This window comes from Notolepis coatsorum, assembly GCF_963971535.1.
Source record: "Notolepis coatsorum genome assembly, chromosome: 6".
NCBI classification, from domain to species: domain Eukaryota; kingdom Metazoa; phylum Chordata; class Actinopteri; order Aulopiformes; family Paralepididae; genus Notolepis; species Notolepis coatsorum.
In genome coordinates, this window is record NC_140170.1 from 24,948,796 (window position 1) to 24,969,608 (window position 20,813).

Consider the following 20,813-nt stretch of genomic DNA (forward strand, 5'->3'; position numbering starts at 1 on the left):
TAAAAGTGTCTTTCAAAGATAAGTGAGCTCCTGCACTGATTATTATAGTTCAATATTCAATATTTGATCACCATAACCCCCCAAAAAGCATAAAAAGGGGGCCCCCCGCCCGAAAAGGGCCCTTAAAAATTGCGCTTGCGCGCTACGCGCGTTCGGTTAATATATACACACAAGTGTAGTGCCCTTTTCAGCCTTTGAGCACCTGCCCCTCTAAAGTCCTGTGCACGTCCCTGCCACCCACACTATTGTAATCTATACTATTTATTTTTATTTATTTATTATTTATTCCGCCGATTTTTGTCCAGTAACTCCTGCCAGAGCTTTCACACCACACACAAGTGTAAGGTACCAAAATGACCGGCTTGAGGGCGGCTAAATGGCGCAGTGGGCAAGGCGCTCGCCACTAATGCAGGAGATGCTGGGTTCGAGCCCAGCTCTCGTCCATTGCTTCCGGCTTGGCTGGTCGTTCATACTAATACAATTGGCAGTATTAGGGGGTGGGAAAGCCGGTGGGGAGCGGACGTTGTGGACAGCGACTCCTACAGGTCGGTTGGTGCGCCTGTACAGTAGAATCAGGAAGTACCGGGGGCAGCGTGAGCCTCCCACGCGTTACTCCTCGCCACTGAGAGATTGCGCTGTACAGGTGAAAAGATGCGACAGCTGCCTCCTCGTGTACCGGAGGGGACATGTGATGCAAGGCTTCGTCATCACTGCAGCCGACCAGTGGGAGGCATGGTCTGGCAACGTTCGAGACAGGGGGGGGGGGGGGGGGGGGGAATTGAAGGGAGAATTGGCGAGGCGAAATTGGGATGGGAGAAAAATAGAAAAGAAATGGGAGAAAAAGTGGATACAAAAATAAAAACGACGGTTTGGTCCAACTCGAGTTGCTATAACTTTTTGGAAAGTTTCACCGCACCGTTTGGCTACAAATCGACTTTAAACGGGAAATGTTGGTCATAAGGAATGAGTGGCAGAACATTCTAGAACATTTGTGATGTCACAGTATGATGTCACAATAGAACATTCTAAAACATTTGTGATGTTACAGTATGATGTCATAATAGCACATTCTAGAACATTTGTGATGTCACAGTATGATGTCATAATAGATCATTCTAGAACATTTGTGATGTCACAGTATGATGTCATAATAGGCCATTCTAGAACATTTGTGATGTCACAGTATGATGTCATAATAGAACATTCTTGAACATTTGTGTATCTATTCAACAATTCATAGACCCTCTCCCGTTGGCCGGCGGTGCACAGGGATCACCCACACCTTCACAATTTCCCCGTGCGGACAGCTAGCTAGCCGTTGTGGACACTCACCTTAGGCATCTTGTTTGAGAAATGCAGGCTTCAGTCTATGTGTTGTTTAGTCTATCTGTCTGAACACCTGTTTCAAGATGCACAATGAGATCTTCTGAGAGAATTGTTGAATACATATAGAACACAAATGTTCTAGAATGTTTGATTATGACATCATACTGTGACATCACAACGGAACATATTTTTGAGTTCTATTTGAATAATATAAATAATAATGTTTGGTAAGGCTGTCCCCGAAGCCTGTTTTTGGGATTCAAACTTCGTCAGGGTTTTTCGAACGGACGTTCGAACCTTCGTTTTTAATTAAAAAAAAATGTAAAAAAATTATAATAATAATTATACTTTTTTTTCTTTTTTTTTAATCCTCAAACTAAATCCTCAATTTGAATAAAGTGATTAATCTGATTAAACGGACGTTCGAACCTTCGTTTTTAATAAAATAAATAATATAAAAATAAATAAAAGTATAATTTTTTTAATATCCTCAAATAAAGTGATTTATCTGATTAAATTAGTCTTTTTTCATTCAGTATTCAATATTGTCTGATTCAATATTAACATTCAGTATTCAAGTAGAACAGCTAGCTAGCCATTGTGGACACTCACCTTAAGCATCTTGTTTGAGCTATGCAGGCTTCAGTCTGTGTCAGTCCTGATTCTTCTTCAGAATGAGATCTTCTGAGAGAATTGTTAGAATTGTTCTATATATAGAACACAAATGTTCTAGAATGTTCTATTATGACATCATACTGTGACATCACTAATGTTCTAGAATGTTCTATTATGACATCATACTGTGACATTACAAATGTTCTAGAATGTTCAAATAATGACATCATACTATGACATCACAAATGTTCTAGAATGTTCTATTATGACATCATACTGTGACATCACAAATGTTCTAGAATGGTCTATTATGACATCATACTGTGACATCACAAATGTTCTAGAATGTTCTATTATGACATCATACTGTGACATCACAAATGTTCAAGAATGTTCTATTATGACATCATACTGTGACATCACAAATGTTCTAGAATGGTCTATTATGACATCATACTGTGACAGCACAAATGTTCTAGAATGTTCTATTATGACATCATACTATGACATCACAAATGTTCTAGAATGTCTATTATGACATCATACTTTGACATCACAAATGTTCTAGAATGGTCTGCCATTCATTCCTTATGGACCAAAAGTTCCCGTTTAAAGTCGATTTGTAGCCAAGCGGTGCGGTGAAACTTTCCAAAAAGTAATAGCAACTCGAGTTGGACCAAAAAAAGCCCTGGCAGGAGTTACTGGACGAAAATCGGCGGAATAAATTATAAATAAATAGTATAGATTACAATAGTGTGGGTAACCATAGCTGTAAGTACACCAGGGAAGTGAAAGACACCCACTTTGGTGGCGGGAACCAGCAAGTGACGCTTCATACTGGGGTCAAATACCTGAGTGGGGGACGTGTGGAGTCTTTTGCCTCTCTGTCAGCGTCCCTAAAGCATGATGCTGTTGCAACGTGGGCTCATCTTAATCCAGTGCTCAAGTCCATCCGGGAGGAACATCCAGAAGTGAAGCACATCGATTTTATTTCAGATGGACCCACCTCCCAGTACCGCAACAAGACAGCGTTCTATCCGGCCTCGACAGTGCCTTTCATGAGAGGGTTTGAATATGTCACCTGGAACTTCTCAGAGGCATCTCATGGCAAGGGTGCCCCTGATGGGGTAGGGGGTGCACTCAAGAACCTAGCAGACGGGCTTGTTGCTTATGGAACTAGCATCCCAGACACCAACACACTGCATCAGCAACTGGCAACACACTCATCTGTAAGGCTATACATGGTAACAGAGGAGGAGATCATTTCGGCCCACGATTTGATTCCTCCAGCCCTGAATACAGTGCCCGGGACTATGAAGATTCACCAGGTAAGTCAATGTGACATGAGGTTGAACAAGTTTGATTGATTGATTGAAAACTTTATTAATAGGTTGTAGAATGGGTACAATACAGTACAGCTCAATACACACAATTGTTAAGGGGATGCTGACCAGAGAAAGACTTTCGTCTTGTTTACATCAGGGTCCCCCATTTTCAATTCATAATGACATTTATGACATACACAACATACAGATATACAGATATATCATGGCATTTATGACATACATGACATACAGATATACAGTACTGTTACAATTGTGACATACACGATATGCAAATATACAGTACTGTTAAACAAAGATCCTAACAGAAAATATATACATACGAGGGGGAGGAGACTGTACATTGGGAGGTGGTGGGTGGGGGGGGGGGGGGGCTGGAATGGGATGGGAGGGTTTGGACATTTACGGGGGCCAGTTTCAAATTTCAGCCCCCTGTAGGTGCTTTTGAGAACGGTTTTGAAGGTGGGTAGGGATTCAATTTTTTTTACGGCTGTGGGTAGGGCGTTCCACATTGATGTGGCATAATTGCGAAAACGTGTTTAGACCCTTGTTTGTGCCGAATCTGGGTTGAACATGATTTGTGGAACTCCCTCTGGTGTTGTGGTTGTGGTATTCACTGACCTTTGGGAAGTATTTTGACATGTACATGGGTACCTTAGTGGTGTAGTCAGTGTATCTTGTAGACCAGGCCCATTGCAAGTTGCTGTACTCTGTCGTCTACTCTAAGCCATCCTAGGTTGTCAAAGTGGGCAGGGGTGAGGTGGGTTCTAGGAGTAAGGTCAAGCAGTAGTCTGACCAGTTTGTTTTGTGATGTTTGTAATCTTGTTTTTAGTGCCTTTGAGGTGCTTTGGTACCATGAGGTGGAAGCATAGTCGTAGTACCCTTGAATGAGTGCTCCTGTTAAGAGTGTTTTAATTAATTAATGAATTGTCATAAGTTGGCTTAACTTGATTGATTCATATGCTTTTTTAATACATTTATTATTTAATTTCTGCTTATAGCTGACATCTACAAAACCAGGGGTAATCCAGACCCGGGACGTATCCTGCTTTTGTGGCAGTGCATGTGGATGCTTTCTCCCAAAAGAGTGCTCCTTCATAGGAGCGAATGTGGAGTCAGATACGGAGAATGCAGAGCCAGGATCTGTTTTGGAAGTGGGAAAGTGGGTCCTTGTGGAGTATGATGCAGAGTTGTTCCCTGGCACCATCACACAGGTATATGTAGAACTAGTTTTAGATATGGACACTAGTTACTTGTTAATGGTAAATCCTGAGTCCTGTTTTGTACTTTTTCTTTTACCTATGTCCTTTACAGATTGTGGATGATCAATATGAGGTTGACACAATGAATTGTGCTGGAGAGAACAAATTCTACATTCCATCTCGGAGGTTCGATGGAGAGAAAGTGTGGTATTACTTGGACGACATCAAATGTGTCATCCCGGAGCCACTACCTGCCACATACTCTGCACTTCATTTTAGTGTTTCAGCTGAGATCTGGGCTAAATACACAAAGAAGTGTGTCTAAAACACTGGTGTGTGTAAATGCGTGTTGTGGGGTGGGGGGTTCTACAGGTCTAAGCATGTTTTATACATGACAACAACCATTTTGTCATGATTGTGTCCTTGTTTTTTTATTTCATTTTGTACAGGCCTACTTGTTTTTAACCAGAATATACACATTTATCTTAGGCCTATATGGATTGTATTATCTAAGCAAGGTTCAGAGTTGCACATTTTGCATTATCAGGCCTATAATGATATGTGTGATTGTTTGAGTTATTTTTTGGTATTTAAAGCACTTTTTGAAGTATATGACCTGAACCAATGATTGTTCTATGGAAAAGGTTTTATTTGTTTTTGTTATTATTCTCTGTATATTGATTGCATCTTATTGTATTTTTAAACAGAATGTTGTTAACACTTTAATCGCCGAAAACGCCGGAACTCGTCTTTCCTAGCCATGCTCATTCTGCCGAAGACGCCGTAACTCGTCTTTGATGTCAATATTTCAAAAATCTGTCCTCGAAATCATATTTCCTTTCCGGAGCCCTGAGACACACTGCTGATCTCCTCTCAACTCTCTAGCGGTTCAAGAGCGCCATCTGGTGGCCGATCGGCAGATCGCCAACCGGATATTAAACCTTTGAACCGGTGGTGCTCATCCATATGTGGTCCGGCCACTCGCTATCATTAGAGAGACTCCGTCTTGATACAGTGAACATCGATCGGTGTAAATAACTCGAAAAAACAACATGATTTGGACGTATATACTATTATACAACCTGGAAATGGATCGGGCATTTCTACATCCCATAATAGAAAAAATTCTGTTCCACGCTCATCTGCCAGCGGCGCGAGGAAGCCACGGTAAGATTCAGCATTATATTCTAACGTGTTCGATATAAACTGCTATGATGAACATATGACCCACTCTGGATGAATCATCTAACGCTGCCCACGGAATTATAAACGATCCCCCGCCCATCCGGTCATCATCAGATGATACGTAGAAACTTCTAGAAGCACATCCAGTTGACATTTTTTATCTCGCACAGATTCCTACCAAACTGTATTTGAGCATCAATATAATGCATTTAGGGCTATAAATCACGTTCTGAAGAAAACTGCAGAAAACGATAAAAACATACTTATACTTTAGACCATATTTTAGTATGAATATGTGAATGAAAAAGTTTAACGTTGCTACACCCTGAACAATACATATAGGACATTGAATGGGCCATAATAATGGCAATTTAGCAATAAATTTAAAAAGTTATAGCCCTGCAAAGAAGGGGAACTTCTCCATGTTAAATAGGGCTGGCGAGGGATGGTAAATTATGAATTTAACCCCGGCGACAGAATAAAGTTGTGAGTTGAGCTGAACAAATGCATTTTTTTCTTAATTTGATTGAGAGGATATGCAAATGCCTTAATTGCAATTTTATGAAAGCATCCAGTCATTGCAGTCAGTGAGCGTTGGCAAGCCCTGAAATAATCTCTCATTAAAAAGGTTAACTTGACAAATAGACAGTAAATTAGAGGTTTTCATAATTATGTAATTTGTTGTGTTACCTAAATTTTGTGATGCAAGTAAAATGACACAAATGTAATTGACTGCTTTGGTGTTTGTGGCTAATCAGACACACCAAGTGGTTTGCTTTGAATAACCAACAGGCTTGCTCTTAAGCCTCGAGTTGTGTCTGGCAACACTTAGCATACTTATTATCATTACCGAAATCATTAATCTCATTTCCGAAACCCATGTATGATTACCACAACAGCTGTTAATTTAATGTTTATTTAATTTAGTGAACAATTATAATTTGATTCTAAAGGCATGTCCATGATCTATTTGTTATGTGCTTTCAGGTTTACAATGACATTTTAAGACAAATTCAGGTTTCCATGAAATATCACAAAAATTAGGTTGACGGCTGCAGAAGGTGTTGCGGTAATGAGAGTAATATGACAAACTATTCTAAAAATGATTATTTAAAGATATATATTATTTCATAGTTTCAGGTATGTGTCTATGACTGTTAATAATCAATTCTTAAAACTGTGAAAATGTATACGCTTTTCTTATTGTCTTGAAGTTTTAAGACTGTTGCGGTAATGAGAATTTGAAGGACTTATTTTGGAAAATGTGTTCAAAAAGGTGTTAAATTGTAAATAAATATTTTCTAATTATTATTCACATATACTCCAGACCTGGCTTATAGTGCTTGGAAAGGAAATTTGTTGATGCATGTTTGTTAAAAAAATTATTTTAGAAATCTTGAAATCAAGATTTCATGAGAATCACCTGCCGTGAACTCTGATCGTGTGGGTGGGAGGTGCTTCCTGGTTATATAATGAATGAAGAAACACACTCCTCAGTGTCAGTTTTAGTATTTAAAGGTGACATGCATTATAAATGTAATTTTTCAGTCTCTAGCATTGTATTATAGTAATAGGAGTTAGTATCAATGTGTTTTTGTGTCTAAATACCATATTGGCGGATTGCTCTCATTCAGCTCAGACCATTTCCTGCTAGATTTAATTAGGTCGTTCTGATTTGAGGCGCATGCTGACGTCAGTGGGCGCTGGGTACGCGGACAGCCCACACAGCGAGTGGAAACCACTTCATCAAACTGCGAGGCAGAGTGAAACCCGACACCTCTCATGCACCTCTCATGCACTCTGCGTGGGAGAGAGAGAGAGAGAGAGATAGAGAGGGAGAGAGAGAGGGAGAGACAGAGAGAGAGAGGGAGAGAGAGAGAGGGAGGGAGGAGGGAGAGAGGAGAGAGCCCGCGTCTGCGTGTTTCATTCTCAGTCCCGCTGAGAGGGAGAGAGAGAGGGAGGGAGGGAGAGAGGAGAGAGCCGCGTCTGCAGGTTTCATTCTCAGTCCCGCTGACTCCGGGGCGCGTGAACACTTTGGGCAACGCACATGTACTTCCGCGTTTCTCTGATTGGCCGAGCGCCTTCCGCGTTTCTCTGATTGGCCGAGCGCTAAGCTCCAGGAGAGAGGAGAGAAGCTGAAAACCCGCAGTTTTTGCCCGACTGATGGGAGCCGAATCCCGGATCGGATTTTTCTGATGAATACCCCCAAAACATGGAGGTCCCGAACGCAATTTATACAAATGGAAGTATTGATTGACAGTGACTACATAATATGCATGTAGTCACTGTGTGTTGTTGTAGCTGCTCCTGAACATTGGTAAAACCAAGGAGCTGATCGTGGATTATAGGAGAGGGCAGCAGGAGACACACACACCACTGAGGATAAACGGGGCTACCGTGGACAGGGTGAGCAGCTTTAAGTACCTGGGGGTCCACATCTCAGAGGATCTGACATGGTCAACACACATAGACACAGTCGTAAAGAAGGCGAAGCAGCGCCTCTACCACCTGAGACAGTTAAGGAAGTTCAGAGTATCAGGGAAGATACTCCAGTCCTTCTACTCCGGAGCTGTAGAGAGCATCTTGACTGGAAACATCACTGTCTGGTATGGAAACAGCACGGCACAGGACAAGAAGGCCCTACAGAGAGTGGTGCGCTCAGCCGAGCGTACCACGGGTATTGCACTACCTCCCCTGCAGGTTCTATACAACAAGAGGTGCAAATCCAGAGCCTGCAGAATAATGAAAGACCCACACCACCCCAACAACAACCTGTTCCAGCTGCTAAGGTCAGGCAGACGCCTGCGAACCCCAGCTACTAGGACAGAGAGGCTTCGGCTCAGCTTCTTCCCCCAGGCCATCAGAGCCTTGAACAATGAACACTGAAGGCCACAGAACACTGAACTCTCCACACACAAGCACACATGAGCACACACATGACACGCACGCTGTGCACGCTCGCACACTAGCAGCCACTTTAACATGAGCAAGCACACACTCATGCTGCACACGCCCACACTTATGGCCACAAAGGAAAGGTCACTTTAAAAATAGTATAGCAACAGTAACAGTGTATTGCACTACCAAAGGACCTAGCATGTCCTCCATGCTCTGTAAATAACTATGTACAAATACCGAGATGTCCCACTATGTTACCTGTTTATTGCACAATGTTGTTTTATTGGATTCTATTATATGTTGTACTACTGTATTGCACATCGTTGCGGGCAAGACCACCCGCATTTCATTGTATACTTGTATGCCGTGACAAATAAAACTCTTGACTTGACTTGGCCACCGGGTAAATCGCGATTTTTTTATTTGTTTGTCAATTTATACAAATGGAAGTATTGATTGCGCCGTAACGAATCATTAAAAAAAGATACCGTTAACTGGAATATGTTGGGCCTTTACATATATGCATGTAGTCACTGTGTGTTGTTGTAGCCACCGGGTAAATCGCAATTTTTTTATTTGTTTGTCATGACAAACCAATTACATAATCCAACATATGTGTAAAGGCACAACATATTCCCTCTTCTTCTCCAGCAGACCAACTCCTTGGTTCTTCCGAACAGAACCCTCCGTCTTCAACTCTAGAGAGGAGAGGAGGGGGGTGAAGGGAGATGGAGGAGGTGAAAACAAGAGGGGTGTTTTAACCTGACTGTTCCTGTGTAATAGGGGTGTAACAGTAGTAGAGAAGTGATTCCCACTGCATGTTAATACTTTGGGGCCCCCCAAAGTATAATGGCTCCCCCCAAAGTATAATTTGTGTGTTTTCTTTGTTTTTTTTTACTCAGTGAGCACTCATTTGCATTGGTGGCAATGAGTGCTCAGAGTAAAAAAATTAATTAAAAAACATAAATTATACTTTGGGGGGAGCCACCCATAAATTACAAATTTGATATAGATCATGTTCTTTGTTGGTTTGTGAGGATGTTAATACACACTTGGTAAGATGTGTGTATGAAAGAAGACGACAAAAAACAGCAGTGACTGCTCTCAGCTGTTTAACACTTAAAGACCTAGACACCATCACCAGTTGTAGGTTGTCTGAAGTGCAGTGTGTTACTATGAAAATTCACTAGAATGCATAATTAGAAATGCGTGGAAAGCATCTCATTCCTCACCTACTGCATCAACGTGTGGTTCCTCAGCTGCACAGCCGCAGAGAGGAAGGCGCTCCAGAGGGTCAACTCGGCCCAGAAAATCATCAGGTGCCCTCTCCCCTCACTGGAAGAACTATACAACTCCTGCTGTCTTAAGAAGGCAGTCAAAATACTGAAGGACCCACACCACCCGGGCAACAAACACCTCATACGGCTGTGCTCGGGCAGGCGCTTCAACGTCATGCCCACCCGGACAAAGAAAACATGATGACACCGCTGAACTGAGTGCAGTGGGTTAGAGAGAGAGAGTCCAGGTGAAGTGACGCGATGCAACTTGTAGTGTGCAGGGTGAGCCAGTCAGACAATAGAGTCAGATAGAGGTGTTAAACGAGGCGATTAGAAATGGGCAATGGGGAAATACATTGCGTTGGACAGAGGGTGGAACACGAAAAACGGCAATGACGTAACCACTACACCTCCCTATAGATAATGTCTAGTATTTTCTGTACTCTATTTAAATTGTTTCTATTTTTGTTTTTGTTTTACTGTCATTTGAACCTGTACTGGATACAGTATTTTATATCATTCATTCAATCATTCATCCCTCCAATTAGCAGCAATTAGCTTCTCAAATATCTGTTTACATGTTTAAGGAAAAATATGAAACGGTCATGAAATACCATTGAATCCAATAGCGTTAAATGAAAATGACTTAGAGTTGAAAACGGTGCTGAAGTGTGCGGGTGGGAGGAGCTCTGAGACTCAGTTCTGAGTCCATTTATGAACCACATGAGAGAAAAGCTAGAGGTCACACAGGCTTAAGACAGCTGCCTGCTGTTTATTCTTTTGACTGTTTCTTTCTTTTCTTCTTGATATTTTTATTATTTGTATATGTTGTATATGTTGTTGTTGTTGTTGTTGTTGTTGTTGTTGTTTAAAAGAAGACTTGCTGAATCTATAATAAATGGTTAATAAAAAAAACATTTGAAACAATAAGTTCTTTGAGCAAGGTACATCAATATTTTGTAAAAATATAAAAAAGTGAATATGAAAATATTTAGTTTTTCAGTGTAACATAAGTAACCTTCAAACTGACTATAGGGCTTAAACCACTACACCTTGTATTCTACATCCTTATATTTAATGGTTATCGTGTGCAGTATCACAATTAATAAAACGATAACACATCATTCGCCAGGCCAATATACAGATTACAAAACATACATTCAAAACTAAAAATCTCTAGAAAATCTAGTAAATGTACAAACCAATGAGCTTCTAGATATACACTAGAAAGATATGCAGCCAGTATGAGCTTCTAGAGAGACAGTAGGATCTATCAAATATCAAATATCCACACGGGTCCTTCTGGGTTTAGATGTCCACGTTTATTTAGTAAGAATAAAAGAACAAAAGACAAAATGCACAATATTCAATGAATGGTCATTCTTCCTAAGCGAAGAGACCGACCCAAATCCCACAGTAATGACCAAAATAACCAAAGGTGATCAAATACAAATACAATGGTTGCATATTGTCAAACCTACCCAGAGTATGAAAATAAAGAGTTTGACTTCCCCACATGCAAAGGAACAGAGGTATTGAAGATGGGAATCAAATATGTGAATATGCAAATATCCAATCAAACAAACTTTACCTCGGTAGGCTATAAACTGTGTCCCTCAGAACAATGATAAGAGTGACTGAGTGAATGTAACTCCTAATGACCTCATCTTTCACAACTCAGAATCTTCAAGATCAATTTAAATCCAAAACCCTGGGTAGAGGAGCTGTGAATGTCACTGATCTCTACTTCAGCTCACAAAACTCAGCAGCCCCACCAAAGTATAACCTAAGTCCAGGATAGAGAGGCTGAGTGAATGTGGTGTTGAATCTGTGCAGGAGGGTCATGGTGTCAGAGACGCTGTAGAAGGACAGAGTACCTGCCCTGTGATCCAGGTGCACTCCTATTCTGGAGGACCAGGGGCCCGGTACTGTTATGGTCTTGTTATTGTGTGTGAACAAGTAATTACCTGGACTGCAAGATAAAGCCCAGGATTTGGAATTGTATCCAAATCCACAGTTCAACCAGTTGCCTGTTCTACTAATGTCTTTGTAGGAGGCTGCTACAGAAACCTCTTCACTCCACTCCACCTCCCAGTAACAGCGTCCGGTCAGACCTTCTCTACCCAGAACCTGAGACCTTTCAAATCTTTCTGGGTGATCAGGATATGACTGATTTAGCTGCATCCGTGTTGCTTTTCTGTTCCCCTCAGACAAATACAGAAGTGTGTGTGTTGTCAGTGTTTGGGTCCAGTGTGATCTGAGAGGAATATTGTAAGAAGTCAGCTCTGGTCTTGGGCTCTGGTGGCAGTAAAACATTAACTGCATTCACTGTTTCTGGACCACTGCTCTTTCAGAACTTCCTCTAGTTTCTCTCTCAGCTCAGACACGACCTCAGTCACATCTGCAAAGTACAGGAGAGGAAGGACACCGATGCTGGGTAAGTCTGTAGACTCACTGGGACTGGAGAGGGGGGGGTGACTCTGTAGAAAGTGGATGTGGTCCTCTGTGTGTGAGAGCTGCTCCAGCTCAGTGTCTCTCCTCCTCAGGTCCGCTATCTCCTGCTCCAGTCTCTTCCGCAGTTCTTCAGCCTGAGTCACTGTGGTCCTCTGTTGGGCTCTGATGACCTTCTTCAGCTCAGAGCGCCTCGTCTCCAAGGAGCGTATCAGCTCAGTGAACATTCTCTCACTGTCCCCCACTGCTTTATCAGCAGAGCGATTGAGAGAATCAACAGCCTGTTGGGCCTCTTTGAGTCGCTTCTCTCTCTCCTGGACTCTCTGGTGGACTTTCTGCTGACTCATGCCAAGCTCTTTCTGTCTCTCCGTCCTTTCTGCTGCAGCTGAGACTGTATCATGGCCTTTATGTTCATCCATGGAACACAAATAACAGATGCACTGCTGATCAGTACGACAGAAAACATCCAGAATCCTGTCATGACGAGAGCAGGTGTTCTCCTGAAGCCGTGTGGAGGCTTTGACCAGCTTGTGTTTCTTTAACGGAGCTACAGTATAATGAGGCTGGAGGTGAGTGTCACAGAAAGAGGTCAGACATAACAGGCAGGACTTGAGGGCTTTCTGCTTTCTCCCAGTGCAGAAATCACAGGCCACATCTCCATGTCCAGCATAACAGTGATCAGGAGGAGCAGCTTGGAGTCCTGTCTTCATTAGTTGTTCTATCAGTTCAGCCAGCATATTGCTTTTCTTCAGAACAGGCCTCGGAGTAAAAGTCTCCCTGCACTGGGGACATGTGTAGATCCCCCTCTGATCACCGTGATCCCAGCAGTCTGTAATACAGCCCATACAGTAGCTGTGTCCACAGGGAATAGTTACCGGATCCTTCAGTACATCCTGACAGATACAACAGCAGCACAGGTCCCGGTACAGATCAACTCCTTGCTGCGCCATTTTATTCTACAAAGACAAAGACAAGACAAGAGTGAACTCTGATCGTGTGGGTGGGAGGTGCTTCCTGGTTATAGTGAATGAAGAAACACACTCAGTGTCAGTTTTAGTATTTAATTGACAAGGATGACAACACCCTGAAACAGACAATACAGCGAAATAAGCTGACAAAGTTTTACATACATGCATGTTGTTGTCACTAACAACGCATATATATATATAAAGAAATGTAAATATATATAAGGATATAAATTAAATAAAATACACACTAACTAACTAACAATAATGTAAACAATCTCACATGAATGAGTTGAACGACGTCCTGACTGGAGGCAGAGTGAAACAGTAACGTTAAAATTAAAATGGCCGCACGGCGCACGGCGCACGGCATTATAACAGCCTGCAAACTACCTAACACCTAGTTTATCACTGGTTAAGCTTAGGCGACTCTTTCGAAGTTGGTTAAGGTTAGAGTTTGGAATCAGGGCTGGTGTTCTATCGCCATGCTCTAAGACAAACTCTAACCTTAACCAACTTCGAAAGAGTGTCTAAGCTTAACCGGTGTAGAAACAGGCATCACACGATTGGGCGCACATGTCACAAGAAGTGGCCAATCAGAGAGCGTCTCCGCAAAATGCGACTACGGAAAAAAATAACGCCACCCACACGATCAGAGTTCACTCTACAACCAGGAAGCACCTCCCACCCGACACGTGTTCAGAGTTCACTGAAGAGTTTATCGCCGGCCACTAGAGGGCAGCGTCTCACTACTATCTGACCGGATAGCGTGTATGCTTTACCCAACGCAGTTGTGTTTCCGGGTTCCTCTGATTGGCCACTGACCTATGCTATTACGCCCCCCTTTACACTCTCGCCTGAGACGCCAGCTCCAGCAGCAGCGGCCGTCTTCCGCCTGCGGTATCCTCCCTCCGAGGCGGCTCGTTCACCCACACGCATAATTTTTTTTAGGAGAATAATGTGAATCCCTGCCGGCCTGCCCTCCTTCAAAACCGCTCTCTCAAAGAGTACCTACGGGTGGCTGCAATTCCAAACTGGTCCTGGTAAATGTCTGAACCCCCCACGCACCCACCTCCAAAGTACAGTTTCTTCCACCTCTAATGTATACATTTTTTATGATCTTTCTCTTAAACAGTACTGTATATTTGTACAGTATATCTTGTATGTCATAATGTCTGGATGAAACAGCACTGTATGTCATGTATGTCATAAATGTATGAAGATAATTGTGTGCTGTTATAGATGTATGAGGATAATTGTGTGTTGTTAGATGTATGAAGATAATTGTTTGATGTTAGATGTATGAGGACAAGTGTGTGTTTAATTGTTTTACTTACACATGTTGGTTTCTGTTGGTATTGAGTGATGTTGAGGACTTGGGAGAATAGCACAGCTGGGCTAAAAGAGATCCTAAAGAAACTAAACTAACCATTACCCTTAATCTAACCCTTAACCTAACCCTCATAACCACTAAACGTGACCTTTAACCTTACCTAACCATAACCCCTGACCCTCAAATAGCTCCTGCATGTTGTCAGGTGAGGTCCGGCCAATATCCCAACAGAAACATTAATATTTTTTTCATCCCTCATGGGGACATTTGGTCCTCAGACAGAATGTATCCTGCCTGACACACACACACACATACACACACGCACTCACACGTATCATGTACTATTCTGTTTGATAAAGAGGTGTGGTGGTGCATTACTCTGACCTAACCACAAGGTGGAGCAGTTGGTTCACAAGAGAGAGAGAGAGAGAGAGAGAGAGAGAGAGAGAGAGAGAGAGAGAGAGAGAGAGAGAGAGAGAGAGCGAGAGAGAGAGAGAGAATGTTATTGCCATACAATTTAACGTTGTTTGTTTCTTTACCTTTCTGTGAACGTCTAGAGAAAAAAAAACATGTCTCAATCTGATGAAAAATGGTGGAGCATTTTTCATTACAAAAAAGTAACTGTACTTACAGTAGATTTAATTCACAGTCTTTGCTGCCCTGTCAGGGGCACCTGGTGGTACTAAATCCAGATTGAACTCTGCCATTGGAAAGAGGAGATTTGGCCCAATCCATAGATGTATGACTTGGCCATTTATAGGCCTGATATTCTATATTCATATTTAAAATAGCATGTGGATGGCAAGATTCAGTACTGTATTTAAAAAAATATGTAAATCTGTACATTTGTACATAATAGCAAAATGTAAATCATCTGCCCTTTATTAATTTGCTTAGATTTTGTTGTACACTAGATCTCAAGAAGGTGCTGAATGAGCTCAGTGGCAATTCTTTTTTCACATCTGGTCAATGTTAGCATGGTTTTATTCACCGTCAAATATGCAAAATAAAATGTATTATAATAATAATTTATATTCTCCTTTGGTTCATTACAATTTACTCAAGCCTAGTAACAGACACAATATTTCTGACACTGGGAATATATTCCCTGAGATCCATAGATGTCCCTAGATACCAAGAACATGCAAATGGGCCTTGTAGAAGTGGAGCAATCTTCCATTTACTTGGGTATGTATTTTTAGTCACGTTTTCTGAAAATATGGCTAGGGCTTAACTCTTTCTGCGCCATACCCGAGATTTCTCAGGTTTCAAATCCAACCGCTAAGCGCCAACCCCGAGATTTCCCGGGTTTAGATCATTAAAAAAAAATTCAAAAAAAATTCAAAACAGTCACGCATGACGATTGAATCCCGCCAGGTGGCATTATCGCCTACCTTATGAACATGCATATGGGCCAGCTTAGTGTGTGTGGCCCCAGCCGCAAAAACAACTAGAGACTCACTCTACTAGTAGGTTGCGAGCAGCTGTGAGCAGGACGACAATGGGGATCGCCTAGAGCGAACTATTGGATATTATGAAAAAGACTAAATGGATTATATGGATGATGATTATGGACGATAAGGTGTGTTATATGTAGGGATGTCCGATATTATCGGCCGACCGATATTATCGGCCGATATCGGCAGTAAAATGTGATATCGGAAAATATCGGTATCGGTTTAAAAAAAGAAAAAAACAATAACAATATTTGTTATATATATATCCAGTGAAATTATTAGTTACCTGAAATTATTCAGTTTTTTGGGGGGGGAAACCCTGCATATATCGGTATCGGTTGATATCGGTATCGGAAATTAAGAGTTGGACAATATCGGAATATCGGTATCGGTAAAAAAGCCAATATCGAGCATCCCTAGTTATATGTATTGATCCTGTTCTGATTCGACACCTGGACTCGAAGTGAGAAATGGAGTACCTCTAAAACAAAGGTAACGTCTATTTTACGTGTACTTTACCAAAACTCTGTGAGAGACGGGCGTTGTCTGCCCATTCTTCCCTTCAATGGAGGCCTACGTGAAACAGGCACAGGTAATCTCCCGCATCACTGGCCTTACCCCGCCTACATGCCAGTCACGATGGTGGCGGGTTTGGTCCAGGGACTAAAGGACGGAGTGCCTCGGCTTGATAGCCCGATGACATCCATACTTTGCCCCGAAGTAAGTAAGTAAGTAAGTAAGTAAGTATTTATAAAGCACCTTTCATACATGTCATGTAGCTCAAAGTGCTGTACACAATTATAGGCATATATAACGATAAAAGCAATAAAGTCATAGTGATCAGTTAAGATCAATGTTAAAAAATAAATAATAATAGTAATAATAATAGTAACGTAAAAATGAAAATAACGTAAAAACAGTCATTTGCTTACCAGTTTGGGAGAACAGGTCCGCACAAACATTTCCGCTCAGTGGCAACCGGAAGTGCACTAAACCAATGCACTTGTATGGTAGGTAGCAATGTTTAGGTCTTATAATGCTAGTGTAGTTACGTTTTTATCAGTGGTCATAGTTGGGTCCATAGTGCTTTACCAAGTCCCACGGATCCATCAGTGGCCGTGTATTGTGTGCGTATGTACCCGTTCGCTCATGTGGTCAGTGGCCAGAGTTGGGTCCACAGGACTTATCCAAGTCCCATGGACCCATCAGTGGCCGCGTCTTGTGGTAGAAAGAAAGAAAAAGAAAAACGTATAAAGAAAACAGTCTAAAGTTTGAAAGTTTGGGAGGTCCGCAAAAACACGCCTTCAGCTCAGAAGCTGAGGCGTGTCAAAAACTTTTGAAAAACTGGAGGCGTGTCTCCTATTGTACCCATTCCTTCATCTAAGAAGTTTGAAAGTTTGGGAGGTCCGCAAAAACACGCCTTCAGCTCAGAAGCTGAGGCGTGTCAAAAACTTTTGAAAAACTGGAGGCGTGTCTCCTATTGTACCCATTCCTTCATCTAAAAAGTTTGAAAGTTTGGGAGGTCCGCAAAAACACGCCTTCAGCTCAGAAGCTGAGGCGTGTCAAAAACGTTTGAAAAACTGGAGGCGTGTCTCCTATTGTACCCATTCCTTCATCTAAAAAGTTTGAAAGTTTGGGAGGTCCGCAAAAACACGCCTTCAGCTCAGAAGCTGAGGCGTGTCAAAAACTTTTGAAAAACTGGAGGCGTGTCTCCTATTGTACCCATTCCTTCATCTAAAAAGTTTGAAAGTTTGGGAGGTCCGCAAAAACACGCCTTCAGCTCAGAAGCTGAGGCGTGTCAAAAACTTTTGAAAAACTGGAGGCGTGTCTCCTATGTACCCGTTCCTTCATCTAAAAAGTTGGGTCCACAAGGCTTATCCTAGCCTCATGGATCCATCAGGTTTTTCCAAGCCATAACTATTTGTAAGCTAGACTGTATAGGTACGTTTTTAATTTTCCTTTAAAAATGTGTATAGAGCTGGCGTTTCTGATGTGTGTTGGTAGTGTGTTCCATAGTTTTGGGGCATAGTTGGCAAATGCCATACTTCCTATCCTTTTTTGGTTTCTGGGCGTGTCTAGTAAACCTGTAGTGGATGACCGTAGCGTTCTTGAGGGCAGATAACTAACTAGGGAATTTGCTATGTATTTTGGGCCTTGCTCATTAAGAGCTTTATATGTTAGGAAAAGGACCTTAAAATCAATTCTATGAGTTATTGGAAGCCAGTGCAGAGTGGCCAGGACTGGAGTGATATGTTCTCTTCTCCTTGTATGAGTTAGTAATCGAGCTGCAGAGTTTTGGATAAGCTGAAGCTTCCCAATGGTTGCTTTGGGAAGACCAGTGAACAGTGCATTACAATAGTCAAGCCGACTTGATACAAAAGCATGAATAAGTTTCTCTGCATCCTTTTTATTTACGAAAGGTCTTACTTTCGCTATGTTTCTTAGGTGGAAGAATGACGTTTTCATGGCCTTATTTATATGAGACTTAAAGGTCAGGTCTGAGTCCAAGATGACACCTAGGCTTGTAACCTCAGTCTTTACATAGGATGACAGACTCCCCAGGTTTTTACAAAGCACTTCCCTTTTCGCTTTTGGGCCGATCAATAGGATTTCGGTCTTGCTTTCGTTTAATTTTAGGAAGTTATTGTTCATCCACTTGTTTATTGCTAACAGACAATTTGTAATGGACTGTATGGCTGTAGTGTTATTTGGTTCTGCGGAGATATATAGTTGTGTATCATCAGCATAACTATGGAAGCATACATTGTGGTCTCGAATGATGTCCCCGAGGGGCAGCATATATAGTGAGAAGAGTAATGGACCAAGGCAGCTTCCTTGTGCGACTCCAAAATTGCTGTTATGTTCCTCGGATACATTGTCTCCAAGCTTAACATAGAACCTTCTCCCCTTAATGTATGTTATGAGCCAATTTAGTACATGATCGGAAAAGCCAACCAGTCTTTCTAGACGACTGATCAAGATATTATGGTCAATCGTATCGAACGCTGCACTAAGGTCCAATAGGACAAGAATTGAGACTTTGCCAGCATCGGAGTTTAGCCTGAGGTCGCTAACTATTTTGGTAAGGGCAGTTTCAGTGCTGTGATTTGTTCTGAAACCTGATTGTAGTTCATCCATGATGTTATTATCTTTGAGAAAGGAGTTTATTTGTACTGAGACTATCTTTTCTAATATCTTGCTGATAAATGGAAGGTTCGATATTGGCCTATAGCTTTTTAGTTCGTTTACATCTAAGTTTGTTTTCTTTAGTAGTGGTTTTACTACAGCTGTTTTAAATGCATCTGGAAAAGTGCCTGTTTGAAGAGACATATTTATGATTTCAAGGACATGATTTGAGACACTATCAAACACCCGCTTGAGAAATGCTGTTGGTATAGGATCGAGGCAGGAGGTGGCGGAATTACACTCAGAGACAATCTTACAGAGGTCAGGTAATGTAAGTGGTGAGGGAGCCGTTGCGTAAGCCGGTTCCCCAAGGGAAATCGGCTAGGCAGATGGCTAATTGGAGTGACCAGGCGTACATCGCCGCGACTCAGAGCCTAGCTGCAACGTCTAACATCGCGCAGCTAGCGCACTACATGTCGGGGATGATGGCGGGCGGGTCGGTATTGGATGACCATCAACAGTACCTTCACGCCCAGGCGGCTGGAGCCATCCTGCACCTTACCCAGCTGCAGGCGATAGCCGCCGGGAAGGGGCGTGCCCTGGCCACTCTATCCCAGCGCCACCTTCGGCTGGAGCAGGCGAGGGTGCCGGAACAGAAGAGGATTCCCCTGCTCACGGCCCCCCTCTCCGATGCTGGGCTGTTCGGGTCGGCCATGCAACAAATGACGGCTGCCTGCAGAGAGATGGAGGAGCGCTCTGTGCTCCAACCCCATTTCCCCCGACCCGATACCACCGGTGATGGCCGATGAAAACAACGCCGGCAGAGGACCGCAACCGTTGACTCCGCAACCACCAAAGAAGGCCAGGAGTGGAGGGAGTGCCTCGTCCGCCGCAGCCAGCCGCACAACGCCCGGAGGTGACGGTAGGGATCGATGTGACCAGGTTTCCCAGAACCGTCCCTCCGGGACGGCTCCCCGTGGGGGCAAGCACCGCGCTGCATGCGGCAGGCGCCACTAGTGACTCTCTCCGTTTACCCATCCCCTCCCCAACATATAATTTTGTTACTAAATAAAAGGTCCCTCCTGGTGGGGGACTGTTTTTTGTTACAAACTGTGTGTTTATTCACTGTTATATATTCGGGATACGATGTGTAAACCCTCACCTAGCTGTGGGGTTGTGTGTTGTTTAGGAGAGTAGGACAGTTTCTTGTAAATCGTTCTGGTCGCTATATATATATGTGTGCTTGGCAAGGCCTGTGGCTAGCACTCGGTCGAAAGACTTGTCTTCCCTCATCATGAAGAAGACTGTGTTCTTCTTGCAATGGTAAACTTTACCGTTTTTTATCTGAGGGGGTTGTGTGTATTCTGTTACGTTGGAAACATGGCATCGAGTCCACAACTTGGTTAGTGTTGCCTACAGAAGTGCTCATTATATGTAGCTTGTACCGAGGTCTTTGACCCTCTCTTTAAACGTCTGTGTTTTTCTTTAGACATAAACACGGGTGACGTGTTTCGCACATGAGCCTAAAGCCTTGTATATAAAACCTGTTCGCAAACGAGTTGTCGTCTGTGGCTGGCGTACATTTGGTTTAGCTTATCCTAATGGATATACGCTTTTCATGTAGCATGCTAGGTA

The 20,813-nt window shown here is 42.5% G+C and overlaps 1 protein-coding gene across 1 annotated transcript in view; it reads right to left on the bottom strand.

Moving 5' to 3' along the window:
• LOC311229410 (tripartite motif-containing protein 16-like) overlaps positions 1 to 13,247 on the bottom strand; it is a gene marked incomplete at both ends in the record, with an annotated part of 36,415 nt that extends 23,168 nt beyond the window's left edge. The window contains 1 exon segment of the mRNA XM_084315494.1: positions 12,654 to 13,247. Coding sequence (XP_084171620.1) covers positions 12,654 to 13,247 — 594 coding nt within the window.
• Between the last annotated feature and the right edge of the window lie 7,566 nt (positions 13,248 to 20,813).